The 22,048-nt window shown below is 45.9% G+C and overlaps 1 protein-coding gene across 2 annotated transcripts in view; it reads right to left on the reverse strand.

The window, feature by feature from the left end:
- Positions 1–2,430: 2,430 nt before the first annotated feature.
- LOC123746673 (solute carrier family 22 member 21-like) overlaps positions 2,431–22,048 on the reverse strand; it is a 129,986-nt gene continuing 110,368 nt past the window's right edge. For both annotated transcript variants that reach the window (XM_069316837.1, XM_069316836.1), the window contains one exon: positions 2,431–4,096. In XM_069316837.1, coding sequence (XP_069172938.1) covers positions 3,836–4,096 — 261 coding nt within the window. In that variant the 3' untranslated portion in view covers positions 2,431–3,835. The remainder of the gene's footprint in view (positions 4,097–22,048) is intronic.

A 22,048-nucleotide genomic window follows, 5' to 3' on the forward strand; every position in this document is an offset into this window, starting at 1 on the left:
CTCCCTTATACACAGGAGCATTTCCTATGTCAGTCCTGACTACTTTTATAGCTTATGCACTAAACTCGTGTTCAGTTTGGCGTAGTAAAAAATGTGATATCCTAAACATATGCAGTCTACTCACACTTACCTGTCATGTCAGACGTCAGTAGCATGACCATATAATTCTCTAACTTTATGAGACAAAATTTCCAGTATTCTCAATAGATGATCTACTGGGATTTTTTCTTACGGTATTTTACATCACCTTATAAGATATGAAAATTAAGAAGATTGGTCTCCTACTAAAATAATCTTTCCTGCCTCTACTCTTCACAGTCGTCGTCTTGTTGACTCTGCTCTGATACACAACCTACCCAACGTGAACCTGATAATTATTTTTTATATTACCCTCGACAGTGAAGAAAAACGTAAGAAATGTGGAGAAGATTCGTGTTAGAATCATTGATCTTACCCTTTCGGTCATATTCAACAATATATTCATATATGTGTATAGAGGATATGTAAGTTGGTCAGACTTTCATTACGCTTGTGCAAATGCACATTAATGACATTATGTAATCAATCGCTGTTTATGCATGACAGATGTATGTCTGTGTATTTATATACTTATGTATGTAGGTTAGATTAGCACTTTAAAAGCACTACAATCACTGTCTGTGGTTGATTGTTCAATAAATCACTGAACTATATGTTTAACAAATCTCTCGCCCTGTCCATGGAGGACAGAAGAAAATGTATATATGTTGGTTAACATTGTAAATCTGTGGCCACGTCTGTGGTAGAAAAATAATAAACAAAATCTCCAACAATTTGAAGTGGAATGCCATGGTTGGAATTATTTTATTAAGAAATACAAAATTAATCCTATCGTGAGTAACATAGCAGAGAAAAAAGCAGAGTTCCCAAAAGATCGCAATCTGAACTGGTTCATATTTTGTATTAATACACAACAGTGCGCTGCTGTCCTTATTCTATATGATAAGACCAGATATGCTTAATGCCTGGTCTAGGCTAAGCAAAGACCAAGAATTAACAATCAGAATTAACAGACCAGAATTAACAATGGGAGCCGGTCGGCCGAGCGGACAGCACGCTGGACTTGTGATCCTGTGGTCCTGGGTTCGATCCCAGGCGCCTGGCGAGAAACAATGGGCAGAGTTTCTTTCACCCTATGCCCCTGTTACCTAGCAGTAAAATAGGTACCTGGGTGTTAGTCAGCTGTCACGGGCTGCTTCCTGGGGGTGGAGGCCTGGTCGAGGACCGGGCCACGGGGACACTAAAAAGCCCCGAAATCTTCTCAAGATAACCTCAAGATAAGAAGTTCTCCGAATATCCCCATCTCTCAAAAAGATTGATTATACAAGGAATCGACTCAAAACTTGGGATGTGTGTAATTGCCTGCACTAACAAATATTAGATGGCGGATGAAAATGTCTTCTAATATTCAAATGTGAATTAGTTGCAAAGCTCTTAGTATCTTATTTCATTTGAATTAAAATAATATATTACAAAGCACTTACTAATAGTGTTAAAGAATAATTAAATGAGCAGACGGATGCTGCCACTACGGCTGCTATCGTTACTTGTCCCATCTCGCGTAAAGGTGTTCCTCATTTCGGCTTCTACACAGTTATTCATTCCTCAATTCCTTGCCTGTTGACAGGGTCGTTGGTCTTCTGTTACTGGTAACAAACTGCGTGCTCTTAAGAGTAGTGTGTCCTCATGGCCTTTCTCCTACCACTATAACTGGCGGTGGGAAACGGCTCTGGTGAGTTGAGTATTGGCCATACACGTTTACTTCATGGGCACTTAATGGAGCGCTATCCTGCTCCTTATTGTCCAAATTGCCTTGTCCCTCTTACAGTCATGCATATCCTTGTTGATTGTCCGGACTTCAAGGACGAGCGAGTGTCTTGCTTCCCGACAGTCCCCCGCGGTCATTTGTCCCTCGATTGACTCCTTGGTGAATCGGATACCTTTGATATCGTTTGCCTTATATACTTTTGTTCTCATATTGGCATCCTTAGTGATATTTAGCGCTCTCTGAATATTCTGCACATTTGACTGGTGCTACATAACCTTCTCGGCTTGGTGCCTTATTTTGTTAATTACTTACCTAACCAATGCAAAAATATGCACAATATGCTAATATATAACGTAATTAATTTATACTTGAGAAATATTCCTATTTTGAATGAACAGCATGTTAAAATTGATGAATGCGTCCTTGGCGTCGACCGCTGGATGGATTAGGAGATGGTCTGTGGACGGGTTGTCATATGACTACAGATTACTTATAACGAAGTCAATAGTCAAGTCTTGTTACTTCGACTTGAAAACAGTTTTCGTTGACCTTTTCCATGACTGATATGTATGTATGCTCTTGTATTATAGGAAGCAGACAGAGTAAAATAAAACTACCTGGTATACATATTTAATGAATTTAATTTTAATTTAATTATTATTGTAATTTAATGAGGCTGGAAGCACTGATATTTAGCCAGGTTGTGTACAAACTATAAACTATTGCATTATCTGGTCTTCCGTTAGTACCATGCAGTTTGTGTCTGAAGTGTGTTGGTGGATTTTAATCTCTCCTGACTTGCTACAGAAGGTCGTGTTTAGCGGCACAAATCATGTATAACATGGTTGTGAAGTTTCGCCTCCTCTTCCATATTGATGATTGTTGTGCATCTGGAGTCCCAAGCATGATCGCTATGGCTTCATTGTGTATTGTTTTTAATGTTTTCAGCCTTGAGCTGGTGAAGTGCTTTACGCAGGGAGAGTGAGACGGAACAGGAGGGAGGGAGAGAGATAATGAGAGGTTCAGAGAGAAGAAAGGAAGGAGAGAGAGGCCCGGGCACTGCTGGTAAGTTGCTATAAGTGTGTGTGTGTCCGAGGAGGGAGATTGATTGATTGATAGTGATTAAGCCACCCTAAAGGAGGCACGGGCATGCATAGCCCGTAAGTGATGGCCCTTTTGAGCCATTACCAGCATAAATAGCTGATACTGGAGATCTGTGGAGGCAAAACAGACGATTGATTGATTGATGATTGATAAAGTTTAAGCCACACAAGAGGTGGCACGGGTATGAATAGCTCGTAAGTTTTTTTGTTGTTGTTCAGTAATTCTTTTCAGTATTCTGAGGTCTCATTTAATCGTCAAGATGCTATCGGGCGGGAGGATACTGCTTGGCAGTCTTTATGAGGGTGTCCAGCTGCTGGACACCTTTTTTGACCAGGAGAGTGGCTGAAGGAGGGAGGCCAAATGCTTGCATTTAGCATCGGAACTGTGTACATGATGACTTGTGATTGCATGGGGGAGGGACATAGGTGGGTCAGGGTTGACCCCCATGCAGTCTGTTGCGACAACCAAGGACTAATATGAACTAAAATAAGGCTTTGGTTTTCTATAGACTTTTTCCCCAGATTTTCAGCTGTTTATGGTGACGTGTGTGTGTGACAATGTCGTTACAACGTTATATACAGGTAATAATATAAAAAAATATAATTGATAACGTTTTGTGTTCGACGTGTTTTGTTTGTTCTGAGAAAGAGGGGTGAGAGTGGATGGGAGAGAGAGGTGGGGAGAGAGAATGGATGGAAGAGGGAGAGAAAGAGAGAGAGAGAGAAGCAGAGACAGAGAGAGATACTAAGGGCACATTAGTGTTTTAAAGTGCTTACCAACTTTACTATTGATTGTTGAAACTGATTAATCATGAAGGAAAGTTTTAAATCAATACAATTTTACAAATTTAAGAGATCGGCTTTTGTAACAAATGTACCAGTTGTTGAAAAGCAAAATACCAGGAGTGATACCCGAACATATTAGCTAATGTTCTATACTTTTTTCCGTAGTTGGATTTTCTGTATTGTTGGAGTTAGCAGTCTTGCTGCAGGTTGTCGGATATCTGGTGACGTTCCAGTTGTGAATCCAGGTAAAGACTGGTCTTCCAGCACCCAGATGCTCAGCCTCCTGGAAGGTCTGGGGTAAGGCCAGCCCCAGCGTCTCCGGCAGAGGGATGCACAGGATGAAAGCGATTAACATCAGCACCGCCATTACCCAGTAGTGAAAGCCGGGATCCATACCAGACTGAAATGTCAGACTTCTGTTACTCTAAGTCCGAGCTATATTAGAATAAATTATACCTAGATATTATTACAGGAATTCCAGTTAGGTGGATTGATTATATATTATTTGTATTTAAAGCATGAAAAATGCATGGATATAGTATATATCTGTATAATATTAGAGGCATAAGAGATTAAAGGGCAACACACAGTTATGAAGTCTGGCAGCAGCAGAACAGCTGTTAGACATTATATGAAATATAAAAATAAATTAACAAATTTTACAAACATAAGTTTGTTAAAGTTGTATTAAGTTTAGTGTTGATTCTTGGTGATTTTTGGGCATTCAAGCTATTTAAGTCAGTTTTCCAAACTGAACTGAGCATGATTGTTATCACAAACACGTTAGGATACAACCACAGTTGCGAAGTGGTAATATGCCAGGGGAGCCTACAAGAGACACCGCCGCCGACAGACGGCCGATTCATTTCTTTTGTTTCGGAAGGCAAGTGCGGTGGCCCGTAGGGCCATCAGTACAGCTAAGCGTGAGTGTTGGAAGTCTTATGTTTCCACCATTACGTCCGAAACTCATCTGCCGCAGATCTGGAAGCAAATCCAAAAGATAGCGGGAAAGTTCGTTCCCGATGTTTCGCCGGTCCTTCACCTCCGTTGTACTCGTGTCGCGGACCTAGTTGCAGGTTACGACCGAACTGGATTCCCAATTTTTCGTCTGTTAGCTCTGGTTCTCATCTTCCTCAATCTTTCCTTCTTCGTAAGCCTGTTCTTGAATCTCGTCCTTTAGATTTCTGCACCCATCTCAGACTTCCCTATAACGATCCCTTCGCTCTCTCTGAACTTCAGTCTGCCCTGGCCCTCTGCGGTTCTACAGCGGTGAGGTCTGATGACATTCATTACGAGATGCTTCGCCATCTCCCTCCGTGCACGTCTCAGTATTTACAGAGTCTGTATAATCGGGTCTGGGAGTCGTCGTCAGTCCCTGAGGACTGGCTGGGTGCTGTTGTCCTCCCAGTTCGGAAACCAGGGTCTCTTGGGACATCCCCCAAGGACTTTCGCCCTATTGCCCTCACGAGTTGTCTGCAAACTCTTTGAACGTATGGTTAACGTTCGTCTGATGTTGTTCTTAGAACACTATCACCTCCTTTCCCCTACTCAATTTGGTTTTCGCAAATGCCGCAGCACTACAGATGCCCAGCTAAACTTGGAGGTCTATATTCGTATTGCCTTTGCTGTGAAGATCTCTGTTGTTGCCGTCCTTGTTGGCCTGGAAAAGGCTTACAACACCTCTTGGAGATATCCCAACTTCATTCCTTTGACCTTCGTGGTAATCTCCCTCTCTTTCTCCAAAGCTTCCTCTCTCGTCGTTCTTTTCGAGTGAGGCTTTGTACCACTCTCTCTGCCTCTTTTCAGCAATACGAGGGTGTACCCCAAGGTAGTGTTCTGAGCACTACTCTTTTTCTAGTTGCCCTCAATAGTCTTCTTTCCTCCCTTCCTTCTGGCGCCTTCTCCGCTCTCTATGTCGATGATTTTACCCTTTGCTGTCGGGGTGATAATTCGCCTCTCCTTCAACGGCGGCTTCAACTTGCGATTGATGCTGTGTCGTCTTTGGCCATCGGTCATGGCTTCCGGTTCTCTATGTCTACAATTTGTGCTATGACTTTTATTCGGAAGCATGTCGTTCTTCGTCCCTCTCTGTCGCTCTATGTCGTATCCTTGAGTACAAGGATTCTGCTAAGCTTTTGGGTTAATCTTTAACACTCGTTTTTCTTGGTCACCCCATATCTCTTACCTCAGAGTTGAATGCTCTAAGGCTCTTACCCACCTTAAGGTTTTGTCCCATACTTCCTGGGGAATGGATAGGTGCACGCTCCTCTATTTGCACTCAACTCTCGTCCTGTCTAAACTCGATTATGGCTGCCCTGTTTACTCGTCTGCTTCTCCATCTACTCTTCGCCGTTTTGATTCTTTGCACCATACTGGGTTGTGCTTCAGCTCTGGTGCCTTTCGTTCGACTCCCGCTCTCAGCTTGTATGTTGCCACTGGCTTCCTATCTCTCCATGACCTCCGTGATCGCTACTGTCTTCGCTTTCTTGCGCGATCTTTGCAACATCCTTCCTCTCGCCTCTGTCGTGCTTTGACTTTTACCCCTCCTGTGGTTCCTGTTCCTCTTCAACACCTCCCACTCTCTGTCCGGTTATCTCGCCTACAGGATTCTCTTTCGGTTCTTATTCTAATATTTCTCCTCATATTGTTCCTTCCTTTCCCCTGTGGTGAGTCCCCCTTCCAAAATTTTGTTCTTCTTTGACCCACATTACTAAAGCTTTTACCCTTCTTACTGTTCTAAAACGCCTTTTCCTTGAGCAATTTTCTTCACACTCCCGCTTTGTTTCAATCTTCACCGATGGGTTTAAGTCTGTGGACGGTAAAGGGTACTCTGTTCTTTTTCCTGACCGCTCTTATATGTGTCGCCTACTTCCGGAGACTAGCATCTTCACAGCAGCACTTTATGCTATTCTCTATGCTCTTCGTTTCCTGCTTTCTCGTTGTCAATCTCCCTTTGTGGTTGTCGTTCACTCTTGTAGTGCCCTCATGGCTCTCGGGTCCTTCAATTCGGGCCAACCAGTAGTCGTCGAGATTCAACATTGGCTGTTTCTTATTTCCAGTAAATTTATTTCAGTTGAGTTTTGCTGGGTTCACAGCCATATTGGTGTTTCTTTAAAGAAGCATGCAGACGCTGCCACTAGGTAGAGTAAGGTTATTATCAAAAGAAGGCACCAAACCGGGAAGGCTATGTAGCACCATCAAAGTGCGAAATAATCAGAGGGCGCTAAATATCACCAAGAAAGCCAATACGAGAACAAAAACGCATAAGGCGAACGATATCAAAAGTATCTGATTCACCTAGAATTATATCGAGGGACAAGTGACCGCGAGGGACGGTCGGAAAGCAAGACACACGCTCGTCCTGGAAGTCAGGACAATCAACAAGGATATGCACAACTGTAAGAGGGACAACGCAATTCGGACAATAAGGAGCAGAGCGGCGCTCCATTAAGTGACCGTGGGTTAAGCGAGTATGGCCAACCCGCAGCCGTGCCAAAGCAGTTTCCCACCGCCGGTTACGGTGGTAGGAGGAGGGCCACGGGGACATACTATGTTTGAGAGTACGCAGCTTGTTACTAATCATAGAGGACCAGTAACCCTGCCAACGGGCAAGGATGGAGGAATGAAAAACAGGATAAAAGTCGGAATAAGGAAGACCTTTACGGGAGATGGAACAAGAACAAATAGCGTCCTTAGCGGCAACATCCGCATGCTCATTGAAAGAAACACCAATATGGCTGGGAACCCAGCAAACTCTACCGATTTAAATTTACTAGAAATAAGAAACAGCCATTGCTGAATCTCGATGACCACTGGGTGGACAGGATTAAAGGACCCTAGAGCCATGAGGGCACTACGAGAGTCAACTACAATCACAAAGGAGGAATGAGAATGAGAAAGCAAGAGACAGAGAGCATAGAGAATAGCATAAGTTCCGCCGTAAAAACGCTAGCCTCCGAAGGGAGGCGACACATATAAGTACGGTCAGGAAAAACAACAGAGTAGCCCACACCGTCTGCAGACTTAGACCCATCGGTAAAGATGGAAATAGAGTGGGAGTGCGAAGAAAAGTGCTCAAGGAAGAGGCTTTTCAGAATTGTAGGAAGGGTAAAGGCTTTATTAATACAAGTCAAGGATGTAAAAAACTTGGGAATGGGGACTCTCCACGGAGGCAAGGAAGGAACAATATGAGGAGAAACATTAGAAATATGAAGAGAAAGAGAATCCTGCAAGCGAGATAACCGGACAGAAAGTGGGAGACAATGAAGAGGAATAGGAGCTACAGGAGGAGGAAAAGTCAAAGCACGGCAGAGGCGAGAGGAAGGATGCTGTAAGGACCGCGCAAGATAGTGAAGACAGTAGCGATCACGGCGGTCCTGAAGAGAGAGACAGTGTCAACATACAAACTGAGGGCGGGAGTCAAACGAAAGGCACCAGAGCTGAGACGCAACCCAGTATGGTGCAAAGCATCATGACGGCGAAGAGTAGAAGGAGAAGCAGAAGAGTAAGCAGGGCAACCATAATCGAGTTTAGACAGGACGAGAAAGGAATGCAAATATAGGAGGGTGCGTCTATCCGCTCCCCAAGAAGTATGGGACAAAACCTTAAGTAGGTTAAGAGCCTTAAAGCACTCAACTCGGAGGTAAGAGATATGGGCTGACCAAGACAAACGAGTGTCAAAGACTAACCCCAAGAGCTTTGCGGAATCCCTGTACACAATGGGATGACCATAAAGCGACAGAGAGGGACGAAGAACGACATGCTTCCGAGTAAAAGTCATAGCACAAGTCTTAGATGCAGAGAACTTGAAGCCATGATCGGTGGCCCAAGACGAAACGGCATCAATCGCAAGTTGAAGCCGCCGTTGAAGGAGAGGTGAATCATCACCCCGACAGCAAAGGGTAAGATCATCAACATAGAGAGCAGAGAAGACGCCAGAAGGAAGAGAAGAAAGAACACTGTTGAGGGCAACTAGAAAAATAGTAGTGCTCAGAACACTACCCTGGGGTACACCCTCATGCCGCCGAAACGGGGCAGAGAGAGCAGTACCAACCCGCACACAAAAGGAACGACGAGAGAGGAAGCTCTGGAGGAAGAGAGGGAGGTTCCCACGAAGGCCAAAAGAATGAAGTTGAGACAGAATATGATACCGCCAGGTAGTGTCGTAAGCCTTTTCCAGGTCCAAAAGGACGGCAACAACGGAGGTCTTCGCAGCCAAAGCAGTACAAATATAGACCTCCAAGTTCACCAGGACATCCTTTGTGCTGCGGCACTTGCGAAAACCAAATTGAGAAGGAGAAAGGTGGTTATAGTGTTCTTAGAACCACATCAAACGAACGTTAACCATACGTTCAAAGAGCTTGCAGACACAACTCGTGAGGGCAATAGGGCGGAAGTCCTTGGGGGATGACCCGAGAGACCTTGGTTTCCGAACAGGGAGGACAACAGCATCGAGCCAGTCTTCAGGGACCGACGACGACTCCCAGACCCGATTGTACAGACTCAGTAAATACTGAGACGTGCACGGAGGGAGATGGCGAAGCATTTCATAATGAACGCCATCGGAGCCCGCTGCCGTAGAACCGCAAAGGGCTAGGGCAGACTGAAGCTCAGAGAGAGAGTAGGGATCATTATAGGGAAGGTAAAGATAAGTACAGAAATTTAATGGATGAGATTCAAGAAGAGGCTTACGAAGAAGGAAGGATTGGGGGAGATGAGAACCGGAACTAACAGAAGAGAAATGGGAACCCAGTTCGGTCGCAACCTGCAACGGGTCCGCCACGAGAGCACCATGGAGGCGAAGGACCGGTAAGACATCGGGAACGAACTTATCCGCAATCTTGCAGATACGCTTCCAGACCAGTGGGAGAGGAGTTTTGGACGTAACGGTGGAGACATAAGACGCCCAGCAAGCACGTTTAGCTGCACGGATGGTCCTACGGGCCACCGCACTCGCCTTCTGAAACAAAAGAAAAGACTCAACCGTTTGCCGGCGGCGATGTCTCTTCCAGGCTACACGCTTACAGCGAACAGCCCGAGCACAGTCCACATTCCACCAGGGAACGCACTTCCGTGTTCCCCGAGAGGAAGAGCGAGGAATAGAGTGGAGGGCAGCGTCAAAGACAGTGTCATGAAAAAGAAGGAGGGGCTCGAGAGAGAGGCAGATCGGAGAGGTCGGAAATAGTAGCACGGAGAGTAAAGAGGCGCCAGTCAGCCTCGGCAAACCACCACCTAGGGAAGGAGAGAGGAGGGCGAAAAGAGAAAAAAGAAACAAGGATAGGAAAATGGTCACTGCCATGGAGGTCATCAAGGACCCGCCACCCGAAATCTAAGGAAAGGGATGACGAGCACAGAGAAAGATCGAGACAAGAAAGGGAGCGAGTCTGAGAGTCCAAATGAGTGGGCTCACCAGAATTAAGAAGGGACAGGGAAGAAGAGAGGATGAAAGGTTCAAGGAGGCGACCTCGGGTGTTCGTCAGCACATCACCCCAAAGGGCATGACGACAATTGAAATCACCCAGCAGGAGCACAGGCTCCGGCAAGGAGTCTAGGAGGTGTTTAAAATCGGGAAGAGAAAGTGGGACAGTGGGGAGGAGATAAATGGAACAAACCGTGTACAACCTACGCACAAAGACACGAGCGGCAGAACAGTGGAGAGGCGAGGAAAAAAGTAAGGGGACAAAGGGAACATCGGAACGAATCAAGAGAGCAGAAGAATTATGGACTCCAGCTGTCGTTCGGGGGGTGGGGGAGAGAAAAGAATAGCCACGGAAGCGACCAGGACGAGCACCAAGCATCGGCTCCTGGAGACAGACACAAAGGGGCGAAAACTGTAAAATGAATAGTTGGAGGTCAAGGAAATTGGTGTAAAATCCACGGATGTTCCAGTGAAGAAAAGACATCAGCAAAGAGAGAGAGGAGAGTAACAGAGAGCGAAGAAGAAACAAAGGTGAGGAAGGAACACAGCATGTTAAAAAAGCGCAGAGTCAGGAACAGGGTCAGCGAAGTCAGGGTTAGGAGGCATGGGTAAACTGAGTAAAGAAGGAGGGAAAGAAGCGGGAGGACAGACCAGAGGTGGACGAGCAGGGTCTAGAGGAGGAGGAAGGGGAGGACGAGGGGCAGAAAGAGGGGAGTGTACCTCAGCAAAGGCAGTAACCGAGACGGAACTGGGGGCTAAAGAAACCCCCACAGTAGGAACAGGGGGCTCCACCACCGAAGTGGGAGGGGAAGGAACGATAGAATCAGAGATAGGGGGTGAAGAAGAAAGCGAAGCCTTCTTACCGACAGGGGAGGAGGAAGGAGAGGAGCCAGGTTTCCGCTTCTGACTCAAAGATACGGGCGTCCCAGCAGCAATGTACTGGGCAACAGACTCCAGCGTCTCGATAGGAGAAGAGCGAGAGCGAGCAACACAACCATCAGGAGAGCGATGGACGTCGGCCCGCACAGTCAGGCGGCGTGGAGAGCCAAGAGATGGAGGGGAATGACGGGAAGGAGGACTAGAGGGAGAGGAAAAAGAAGACACAGGAGACGTGAAAGACTGGGTAGAAAGAAGGGGAGCCTAGACAGAGAACCAGGAGGGGGACCTATCAGAACAGAGCGGAGGGAAACAGGGGAGGTGATGGTGGGCGTGTCCGGGTCTAAGGCTCGGAAACGGTTGTGAGACTGAGAAAGGTGGGAAGGACGAGGAGAGGAAGAGTGCACCACGCGAGCATAGGAGACACCAGCGAAAGAGGGGAGACGATGAACTTGGCACCGAGCCTCAGGAAAAGACAAACGGTCTCGGAGCTTCAAGCTGAGGACAGTCGCCTCAAGTTTGTAATGAATACACGCATGGGAGAAAGTAGGGTGGGCCTCACCGCAATTGAGGCAGCGGGCCTGGGAAGAAGTGCACTCCAACTTAGAGTGACCCTCGCTTCCACACAGGGGACAGAGAGAGACAGGACTAGAGCATTTGAGGGTACCATGCCCAAACCTCCAGCACTTACCGCTGAGACTCGGAGAGGGAATACATTCCTGAACGGAGCATCTGACACCAGCAAGAATGACAGAGGATGGAAGGGACCTACCATCAAAGGTAACCTTCACAACCCTAAGGGGCAGACGGCGATGACCACGAGAGGGACGAGTAAATGTATCCACCTGGAGTACAGAATGACCCTGGGCCTCGAGGATATGCTTGATATCCTCGTGGCAGTCCTTGAGATCCCTAACACCGGTCGCAACATGGTGCGGGAGGAGAACAGTGCCAACACTGGCATTCAATCGGGCGTTCTTCGAGACCCGAACAGGGGTCTCGCCAAGGCAGGATAAGGCGGCCAAGCGGGTGGCCGTATCCTGAGAAGGAGCAGCAATGACACGGGCACCAAGACGAGTATGGAACGATGTAGGATGGGAAGGGAGCATACAAGAGCGGCCATGGTGGGTACAGCGATGAGAACCCTTAGAGAGAGACGGGTCGAAAGGTGCAGTAGTCACAAGAAGGGATGAAGCCGTGCAAGGGGACGAGACAGTCACCACAGCAGGCTTGGGGCTCGACCCAACCACAGAGGAGGGAGGGGAGCAGGGAGGAAGAGTCCAGTCTGGGCCTAAACCGGGTCCCATAGCGGGGGCTACAGATCCCGGTCTTCCAGAACGGTCTGACTCAGGGGCCTGGTCGCCCACCCCATGAGCCTGGGTAATAGAAGGCAAGTCGTTATCAATACAGCAAACCAAACAAAAGAGATGGGACCTGGAACCAAGGGATACCACCTACCAGGGCAGCCAGGGAGGCCAAGTGCGGGCCAGTGCAGGAAGGGTGTGTCGTCCCCAGCGGTGCTCCCCCTTTTCAACAGGGGAGTCCTACTACTTCGTTCATTCTCCCACACTGGTGTTAAGACCCCAGACCCCCTATCGCCCCAGCCTGGACACCCAACCATCCACTCAGGGCGGCCTCTCACAGGCGACCCCTCCAGCGGGCGGTCCGATGGCTCACAAGGCCCCTACATGGTGCCCTTCAGCACGTACACCACCCAAAGAGGGGGCACAGGCAACCCACACCAGTCCCAGGGAGGTGTACGTGAGCCCCTCACCACGGCAAGGAGGCACCATGGAGGGGCGCTGCCACTAGGGAAGCTGTCTGCTCTTGTCCCATTTCCCGTAAAGGTATTCCTTATTCTGACTTTTACCCAGTTATTCATTCCTCCATCCTTACCCGTTGGCAGGATTGTTCGTCTTCTGTTACACTTAACAAATTGCATACTCTTAATGGTAGTGTGTCCTCTTGACCTTCCTCCTAATCACTGTAACCGGCGATGGGAAACGGCTCTAGCAAGGTTTGCATATTGACCATACATGCTTAACTCACTGTCACTTAATAGATCGCCACCCTTCTCCTTATTGTCCAAATTGTAGTTGGCCGGCCGGCTGGGTAGGGGGTCCTTGGTGATATTTAGCACCCTCTGATCATACCGCACATTCGATATTGCTACATATCCTTCCCGGTTTGGTGCCTTCTTTTGATAATTACTTACTTCCTACCCAGAGTATGGGGGGGGGGCAATCCGTACTCAGATCAAGACCATTCCATCTAGCGGTCGACCCCAATGACGCATTTATAAATTTTAACATGATGTTCATTTAAAATAAGAATTTTATGAAATATAAATTATTATTAATACATATTACCTTATGTGCATATTTAGGCACTGGTTAGGTTAGGTTAGGATTTAAAGTTCTGCTGGCGATTTTTGTGTATTTTGTAGTACGTGGGTGAAGCATTTACCAACCCGTCCTCACACTAGGCTGTTTAAAGCAGCGGCCATCCTTCCCAGATAACCAGTCCTCACACTAAGCTGTTTAAAACAGCGGCTGTCCTCCCCAGACAACCAGTCCTCACACTAAGCTGTTTAAAGCAGCAGCCGTCCTCCCCAGACAACCAGTTCTCACACTAGGCTGTTTATAGCAGCGGCCATCCTCCCCAGACAACACATACACACACTAGGCAGTTTAAAGCAGTGGCCGTCCTCCCCAGACAACCAGTCCTCACACAAGGCTGTTTAAAGTAGCAGCCATCCTCCCCAGACACATTCATCAATTTTAACATACTGTGTATTAAACATTGGTTTGTTCCCATATAAATTAATATTATTATACACAAAAAATTATATGTATAGTTAGGCATAGGTTAGGTTAGGTGATTAGGTTCTGTTGGCAATTATTTATATTTGAGGTACGTGGGTGAAGCATTTATAGCAACCCGTCCTCGACTGAAGTCCATTACATCCAGCAGTCAACCCCACAGATGCATTCATAAATGTTTACATGCTGTTAATTCAAAAAGGGAATTTTCTCAAATATAAATTAATAATATAATATATTTAGCTTATTGTGCATATAGGCGTAGGTTAGGTTAAGTGTTTAGGTTCTGTTGGCGATTATTTGTATTTGTATTTGTAGTACATGGGTGGAGCATTTACAGCGTTGTGGGTCGATCAAAATTCGTCAGTGAAGCACTTGTTCTGGAAGTGTTTGAACGAAATCAGTTGAGAGTCGTGTGTAAACCGTTTTCATTCATAAACCGTCTTCCAATCAAAGACCCAAAAGTGATTCCATACACCCGCCAAACCCCCTATTTATGAATGAAAAACGGTTTACACATGATTCACTTCATAAACAGGGGTTTTGCCGGGTGCAAGGAATCACTTTTGGGTCTTTGTTTGGAGGACGAGCTGGTTTATGAAGGAAAATTGGTTTACACTGCACTCACAACTGATGACGTTCGAACCCTTCAGGAACATGTGCTTTGCTGACGACTTTTGTTCGAAACAAAAACGCTTGTAAACAGCCCGTCCTCCAAACGAAGACCCAAAAGTGATTCCGTTCACCCACGAAACCCCCTGTTTATGCGTGAAAAAAGGTTTAGACACAACTTACAACTGATTTCGTTCAAACACTTCCGAAACAAATGTTTAACTGACGAATTTTGATTCGAACCACAACGCTGTAAATGCTTCATCCACATACTACAAATACAAATAATCGCCAACAGAAATTAAATACCTAAGCTAACCATTCCCAAAATTTCCACAATATGCTAATATATAATAACATTAATTTAAATTTGAGAAAAGTTCTGTTTTTAATGAACAGCATGTTAAAATTTATAAATGCCTCTGTGGGGTCAACCACTGGATGTAATGGACTTGAGTCGAGAACGGGTTGAATGGACTTGATCTGAGGATGGGTTATTCCAAGACATCCAAGTGAATTCGGTAGAGCTCCGGGTTGGTCGGCTTTTGTACCATCGTGGCCTAGTCCTTTGGGTTTTAAAGTCACGTCACCAGAACGCGACTTCGAGCCACTCCATTCCCTCAAAAGGATTTTCTTTGTTATATCACACCATTGTGATTTCTTGGATTGTATACCATCTCAGGAATACACACCATGCACAGAAGACAGGAAAACTAAGCTTACATACAGAAACGTTTATATGTGTAGGTTCACCTCACTTCACCTAACCTCCTTAATTGTAAGGAGCGTCAAAGGCTAGGGTGAGGAAATATATGGGTTGCGTAACGGACTAAAAAGCAATGGTATTAAATAAATGGGTATTATTTCAGTTGCATCTGTTTTAGTTGGTGGTGAAATTGGAAATGTCGTGATTAAGTATAGGAATAGGAAATACTGTATTATTTAGTGATCAGCTGCAGTTGTTGACTGGACCTGGCGTGATTAAGTGCAACAATAGTTCATGGTAAGATTGAAGTCCAAGGCAGTGTCTGTGTTATTGAGTCTACCAGTACGGTATCGGCAGTAGATTGGGAGATTGACCCTTACTGAGCTATGCCATAAGGCCTACCTTATGTGCCAGGTGTAAGATTCCAGCACATCTCTATGCCAGAGTTGGGAGATTACCTAGTGTGCAATATCCCTAGAATACTGATTGGGTAAGTATCTTATCTTGAGATGATTTCGGGGCTTTTTAGTGTTTCCGCGGCCCGGTCCTCGACCAGGCCTCCACCCCCAGGAAGCAGCCTGTGACAGCTGACTAACACCCAGGTACCAATTTTACTGCTAGGTAACAGGGGCATAGGGTGAAAGAAACTCTGCCCATTTTCTCGCCGGCGCCTGGGATCGAACCCAGGACCACAGGATCACAAGTCCAGCGCGCTGTCCGCTCGGCCGACCGGCTCCCTACACTTGTAAGGAGCCGTATCTCTCTGTCTGTCTCCCTTCCACTATTCTTTTCGATTCCTATCTCAATCCTCTGGTAATACTTGCGAAGCGAACATAAAAATAGGATAGGTGAGGAGAGTTGGGAGAGGGCACATTAAGATATATGGTTAGGATAGGATGGGAATGAATAGAACTGAATAGGACATGATGTGTTAGGATTAGATGGATTAGGATAGGATGATTTAGGATAGAATGGGTTATGAATGGGATGCACAAGGATCTAGTACCTAGTAGCCAGAACTCACTATCTGGCCTACTATGCAAGGTCCGATTTGCCTAATAAGCCAAGTTATCCTGAATTTCTATATTTTTCGACTTTTTTTTTCTTGTGAAATGATAAAGCTATCCATTTCATTATGTATGAGTTAAGGTCTGTTAATTTGAGTTAAAACTAATGTAGATATATGACCGAACCTAACCCCCCTACCTAACCTAACCTATCTTAACCTAGCCTAAACTAACATAACTAAGTCAATAATTTATGTTCTTAACATAATATAATAATAATATTTCAAATAAACCAATTGGAAAGTTTTCTCTAGTAAATATGATTGATAGAAAAAGTGTGCCTGATATGTAGCCATCCCTCTGGTGTCAATGGGGACTGAGATTTCGTGGAAAAGCCACCGGTCCTGATGTTAGGGTTACCTCACCAGTAACCCTAACCTCAGGACAGACCACTCAGGGATGGGGGATGGTGGACGATCCCTACCATGTTGCCCACATTTGGAAGTCCCCAGAAAAAGGGAGCTGGACGTATCATTTCGAACGAGTGGTAAATCCGTGCATCAATTTCATCACTAACAAACTGTAATTGCCCAATCTACATGTTCCTGTATATATTCCAGGTGCTAGGCACCACACCCGTGAGGAATCATCTCAGCTGATGCTGATGTTTAAATGTCGGACATGATCTCATTAGTCGGATTTAGATAATGGACTTAATCTGTAGGGACTTGTGGGGAATTTTCCCAGCAGGAATTAATTTGACTTATGTACTTTAAATTATTAACGTATTAGTTAACTTTAATTATATATTATTAATTAGGATTGGACTATATTTTGCAAAGTGGGCTGTATTTTGCAAAGTGGACTGTATTTAATTAATTTATCCTGCTAGGTGTTATCCAGCTCACAAGTTTGGGGTTTTATGTACATAGCCTATTAATTACATAAATTAAGTAATAGAATATGCTACTGAGTTAGTTTACCACTACTTGGGTTAAAGAACATTTAAACAGCTTAGCTGTTGAATTAGAATAGGATTTGATTATCCATCCATGTACGCATTTTCATCATGTGAGTCGCATCGTCCTGGGTCGAAGCAATAGCCCGTAGTTCCATAGTGTAGCAGGTAAGACACTTGCCTGGCGTTTCGCAGAACGCTTTGTCCGGGATTCATATCTTGGTCAGGAAGGATTTACTGCGCATCAATCCTTAACTGTAGCCTCTGTATACCCAACAGTAAAATGGGTACCTTTTACACCAATTATATATATATATATATATATATATATATATATATATATATATATATATATATATATATATATATATATATATATATATATATATATATAATAATATGACCAAAAAAGTAAGATTAATAATTCTAACACGAATTATCTAAGTATTTCTTATGTTTCTTTTCACTGTCGATGGTAATTGAAAAATCAATTCTCCAAAATTCATTTTTATTTTTAGTCTGACGCGACACTTGAACGCAGTTTCGTAATAACTTATTACATTTTCAAAGACTTTAGTTTACACACACACACAACTATAACCTGCAAACACTAAACAGAGTTCTACTATGCTATACTTTAAACAGCTTTCATCATTATATACCTGCATTTGGGTGAGGGGATATGTTACAACAGTTTTGGATGAGGTGAACAAAACATTCAACACAAGACAGAACACGAAACAACTGAGTATAGATTGGGAAAATTAGAGGGAAGAATAGGAAGTAACTGCAAAGGGGCTATTGGCCCATATTTCTTGATGCTTCTACATTGGTGCGGAGTCTTGAACTGGGTAGAATATAGTTGTGCATTAATTGGCTGTTGATTGCTGGAGTTGACTTCTTGATGCGTAGTGTCCCGCAGATGTCAAGTAAGTAAGTAATTATCAAAAGAAGGCACCAAACCAGGAAGGCTATGTAGCACCATCAAATGTGCGGAATAATCAGAGGGCGTTAAATATCACCAAGGATGCCAATACGAGAACAAAAACGCAAGAGGCGAACGATATCAAAAGTATCCGAGTCACCAAGAATTTTATTGAGGGACAGGTGACCGTGAGGGGCGGTCGGAAAGCAAGACACACGCTAGTCCTGGAAGTGAGGACATTCAAGAAGGACATGCACGACCGTAAGAGGGACAATGCAACTAGGGCAATAAGGAGCAGGGCGGCACTCCATCAAGTGACCATGGGTTAAGCAAGTATGGCCAATACGCAACCTCGCCAGAGCTGTTTCCCATCGCCAGTTACAGTGGTAGGAGGACGGCCACGAGGAAACACAACACTTAAGAGTACGTAGTTTGTTACCAGTAACAGACGACCAAAAAGCCTGCCAACGGGTAAGGACAGATGAATAGATAACCGGGTAAAAGTCGGAATATGGAATACCTTTACGAGAGATGGGACAAGAGCGAACAGCTTCCTCGGCGGCAGCATCCGCACGCTCATTTAAAGACACCAATATGGCTGGGAACCTGTTACGGACCCTGATACAGCGTCCAATCTCTAAACAGTGACGGCCGCGCCATCTGTGGGTCAGCTCCCGAAACCCCCTCCAAACCGACGACGTGTACTAGCTACGAGGGCCAGTTTCCAGTCCCGTTCAGCGCTCAACACCGCCGCCGCTGACCTCTGGTGAGGTGGTGCTCAGACTACAACGCCATCTATGGAGTGGATATGTCGGGCGTTTGTATCTGAGCCAGTGAGTGTGGTGTATTAGTGTCCCGGTTATTAATGACGTGTCTGCTTACAGAGCCGACCTGGGACCACTGTGTTGAAGGTGGAGTCAGTCTACCCGAGGCAGCCAGTCTCCATACGGTGAAGTTTGCTGCAGCTGTCGTGACGTCGTCCCCCCCGGAAGAACACTGTGGTGTGTTAGCCTGCCAGTGGAGTGGCAGTGATAGGATTTACCCGGGACCGACTGTTGGAGACGATAATCCACTGGGGTATTGAGGACAGGAGGGTGATTGGTGATATCACACGAGACTCCTGTCTAGGGCGTACCCCTTTTATCGTTCGTGGAGTGGCCGTACCAGCCTTGGTGGCTCAGTACCTGCCAGCAGACCTGCTGGACGTGTGGTTGACGGCCTCCACGACGGTGCCCCCAGTGGACCTGTGTTGTGGCTGACCTGTGGCCAGGGTAGACTCGGCGTTCTCAGAGGACACGTCTTGAGGCCACGAAGAAAGCACCGCGGACTCAGCACCTAGCTTCGAGGATCCATAGTCTCCAGCAGAAGACTACAGTGTTGATCCCCTTTGTAAAGTGTTAATACCCCTCCCTATTGTGTACGTTTTACTTTTATATATATTTATGGTGATGGTGTTAATTATAATATTAAGTTCTTAACTTTCTTTCCATACTCCCTTTAAGTTACTTGCGTCACGGATCGCATCCCTTGAAAGCCTCTACTGGCTTGGGGTCGGATGTATATATCTTCCTCTAACGACATCAGAGAAAGAACCCCGTTGCGTCCCGAGAGGGCCGTAACATAATTGGCATCCCCAGCGGGATCCGTCCCCTTGTTAAGTATGTTTGACAGGGGTGGTGAAGTGGCGTAATCCCTGTATATAATTCCCCCTGTGTGTGACGATTGTGACGTTATACGTCCTGTGCGGTGCTCAGAGTGACTAAGTGCGATATTGTGCAGTGCGGTGCTCGCTGTGATTAAGCGATTAAGTGCAATATTGACTAGTGCGGTGCTCGGTGATTCAGTGCAATATTGTAGAGCGAAGTGTTCGCTTGGACTCAGTGCAATATTGGGTAGTGCGGTGCCCGGAGTGATTACGTGCAATATTGGCAAGTGCAGTGTTTGGTGCGATAAAGTGCAATATTGGCGTAGAACAGTGCTCGGTGTGTTAAGTGCTCGTTAAGTGTTCCATCTGTGACAATGGCAGACAAGGCTACCATCGATGATCTGGACGATGTCCAGGCTTTCCTGAACAGAGAGGACTGTCTTGCCAGATTAAAATATCTGAGCAAACCGGAACTTGTACAAGTGAGCGCCTACCTGGAGATCAAGTTCCGTGCCAGTGATTCCCGTGTGGAGATTTTGTCCAAGGTTCACCGGCACCTGAAGGCAGAAGAGAAACAGGAAGGCGAGACTCCTAGTACAAGGGAAGGTGAGGAGATAGCTTCCACGGAAAAGGAAGATAAGGGCAGCGACGTTGACAGTGATGCAGGTGAGCTTAATATCAGCTTCCTAACTGTCAAGATGCGTGCCTTAGAAATAAATCGTGAAATAGAATGGAAGAAATTAGAGATGGAACGAGACTTAAAAGAAAAGGAATTGGCGATGAGGCGTTTAGAATTAGAAAGAGAAGAGAAACGAGAGAGAGAAGAGAGAGAAAGAGAAGAAAGAAGAGAAGAACGAGAAAGAGAACGAGAAGAACGAGAAAGAGAACGAGAAGAACGAGAAAGAGAACGAGAAAGAGAACGAGAAGAACGAGAAAGAGAACGAGAAAGAGAAGAGAGACGAGAGAGAGAAGAACGAGAAAGAGAAGAAAAAGAAAGACAGAGACAACATGAACTAGAAGTATTACGACTAGGCGCTGGACAGAGACAAACTGGAGTAAGCGGTTTCGATCCGGTAAGGAATATCAAAATGGTCCCCAAATTCAACGAGAGAGAAGTTTCGAAGTTCTTCGCAGCCTTCGAGAAAGTCGCTGCCTCTTTGGAGTGGCCAAGGGAGAATTGGGCCATCATGATACAGTCAGTCCTGACTGGGAAGGCCCAAATCGCCTACTCTACGTTATCCCTTGACGACTCCGGCGATTACGATATGGTGAAGAAAGTGGTGCTCATGGCGTACCAATTGGTACCCGAGGCATATAGGCAAAAGTTCAGAAACCTGAAGAAGACCTCAGAGCACACTTTCACCGAATTCGCCACCATCAAGGAGCGACTTTTTCAAGAATGGTGTGCCTCTCGGAAGGTGGAGACCAGGGAAGACCTCGAACAGCTGATTCTGCTCGAGGACTTCAAGGATTGTTTGTCTGTAGACCTGAAGACGTACTTAGAGGAACAGCAGGTAGAGACCTTGAGTGCAGCAGCCACCATGGCTGAAGAGTACATCCTGACTCATAGGCCGTCTGCTAAGTACGTCCCAAGGAATTACCAGCGCCGGTTCGACAGACCTCATGATGAAGAAGAAAGACCCGTCCCACAAAGTGCTAAGAAGACTCCCCCAAGTAGCCCTCGAAGAACAAGTCCTAGCAGTCCGAAACACCGGAGCCCGAGGAGGAATATGGTGTGCTGGACTTGTGGGCAGAAGGGACACATAGCTGCTAGGTGCCGAGGCAGAAGAGGTGGCAGCGCACGAAGGGAGGTGATGTTGATGAGCTGTGTTACACCACCAGCAGGAAACCAGTCTACGACGACGCAGAAAGGAGCAAGTTTGTTGGCCCCTCACACTTCAACCGGGTATGTAACGAGTGATCATACTGGTAGATCAGTTGTAGTGCTCAGAGATAGTGGAGCAGCCCAGTCCCTGATCATGAAGAGCTCGTTACCCGAGGGAATAAGTGTGGACGGGAGACGACAGGTTGTCCTGGTTGGGTTTCCGAGAACGCAGTATATCGCCCCCTTAGTGCCAGTACATCTTGACTCGCCTTATTTCAGCGGCACAAGTGAGTTGGCAGTAGTCGATACCCTCCCTGTGGCTGGGATTGACGTGGTACTAGCCAACGACTTGGTGACAGATTGGAGCATCAATCTTCCCAAGGTTGCGGACGAGTCTACCGGAACAGCAAAGTCTGAGGTGTCTACAGGCAATGGTAATGTCCAGGTAAAGACAGACCCGGATGTAAACATATTTAATTTGTCCTCTCACCCGCAGATCGACGATATTCTAGCAGTGTCTCCTGATTCTCTCGACGAGGAACATGAAGTTAAGAAAGC

The sequence above is a fragment of the Procambarus clarkii genome, chromosome 85, assembly GCF_040958095.1.
Source record: "Procambarus clarkii isolate CNS0578487 chromosome 85, FALCON_Pclarkii_2.0, whole genome shotgun sequence".
NCBI lineage: Eukaryota > Metazoa > Arthropoda > Malacostraca > Decapoda > Cambaridae > Procambarus > Procambarus clarkii.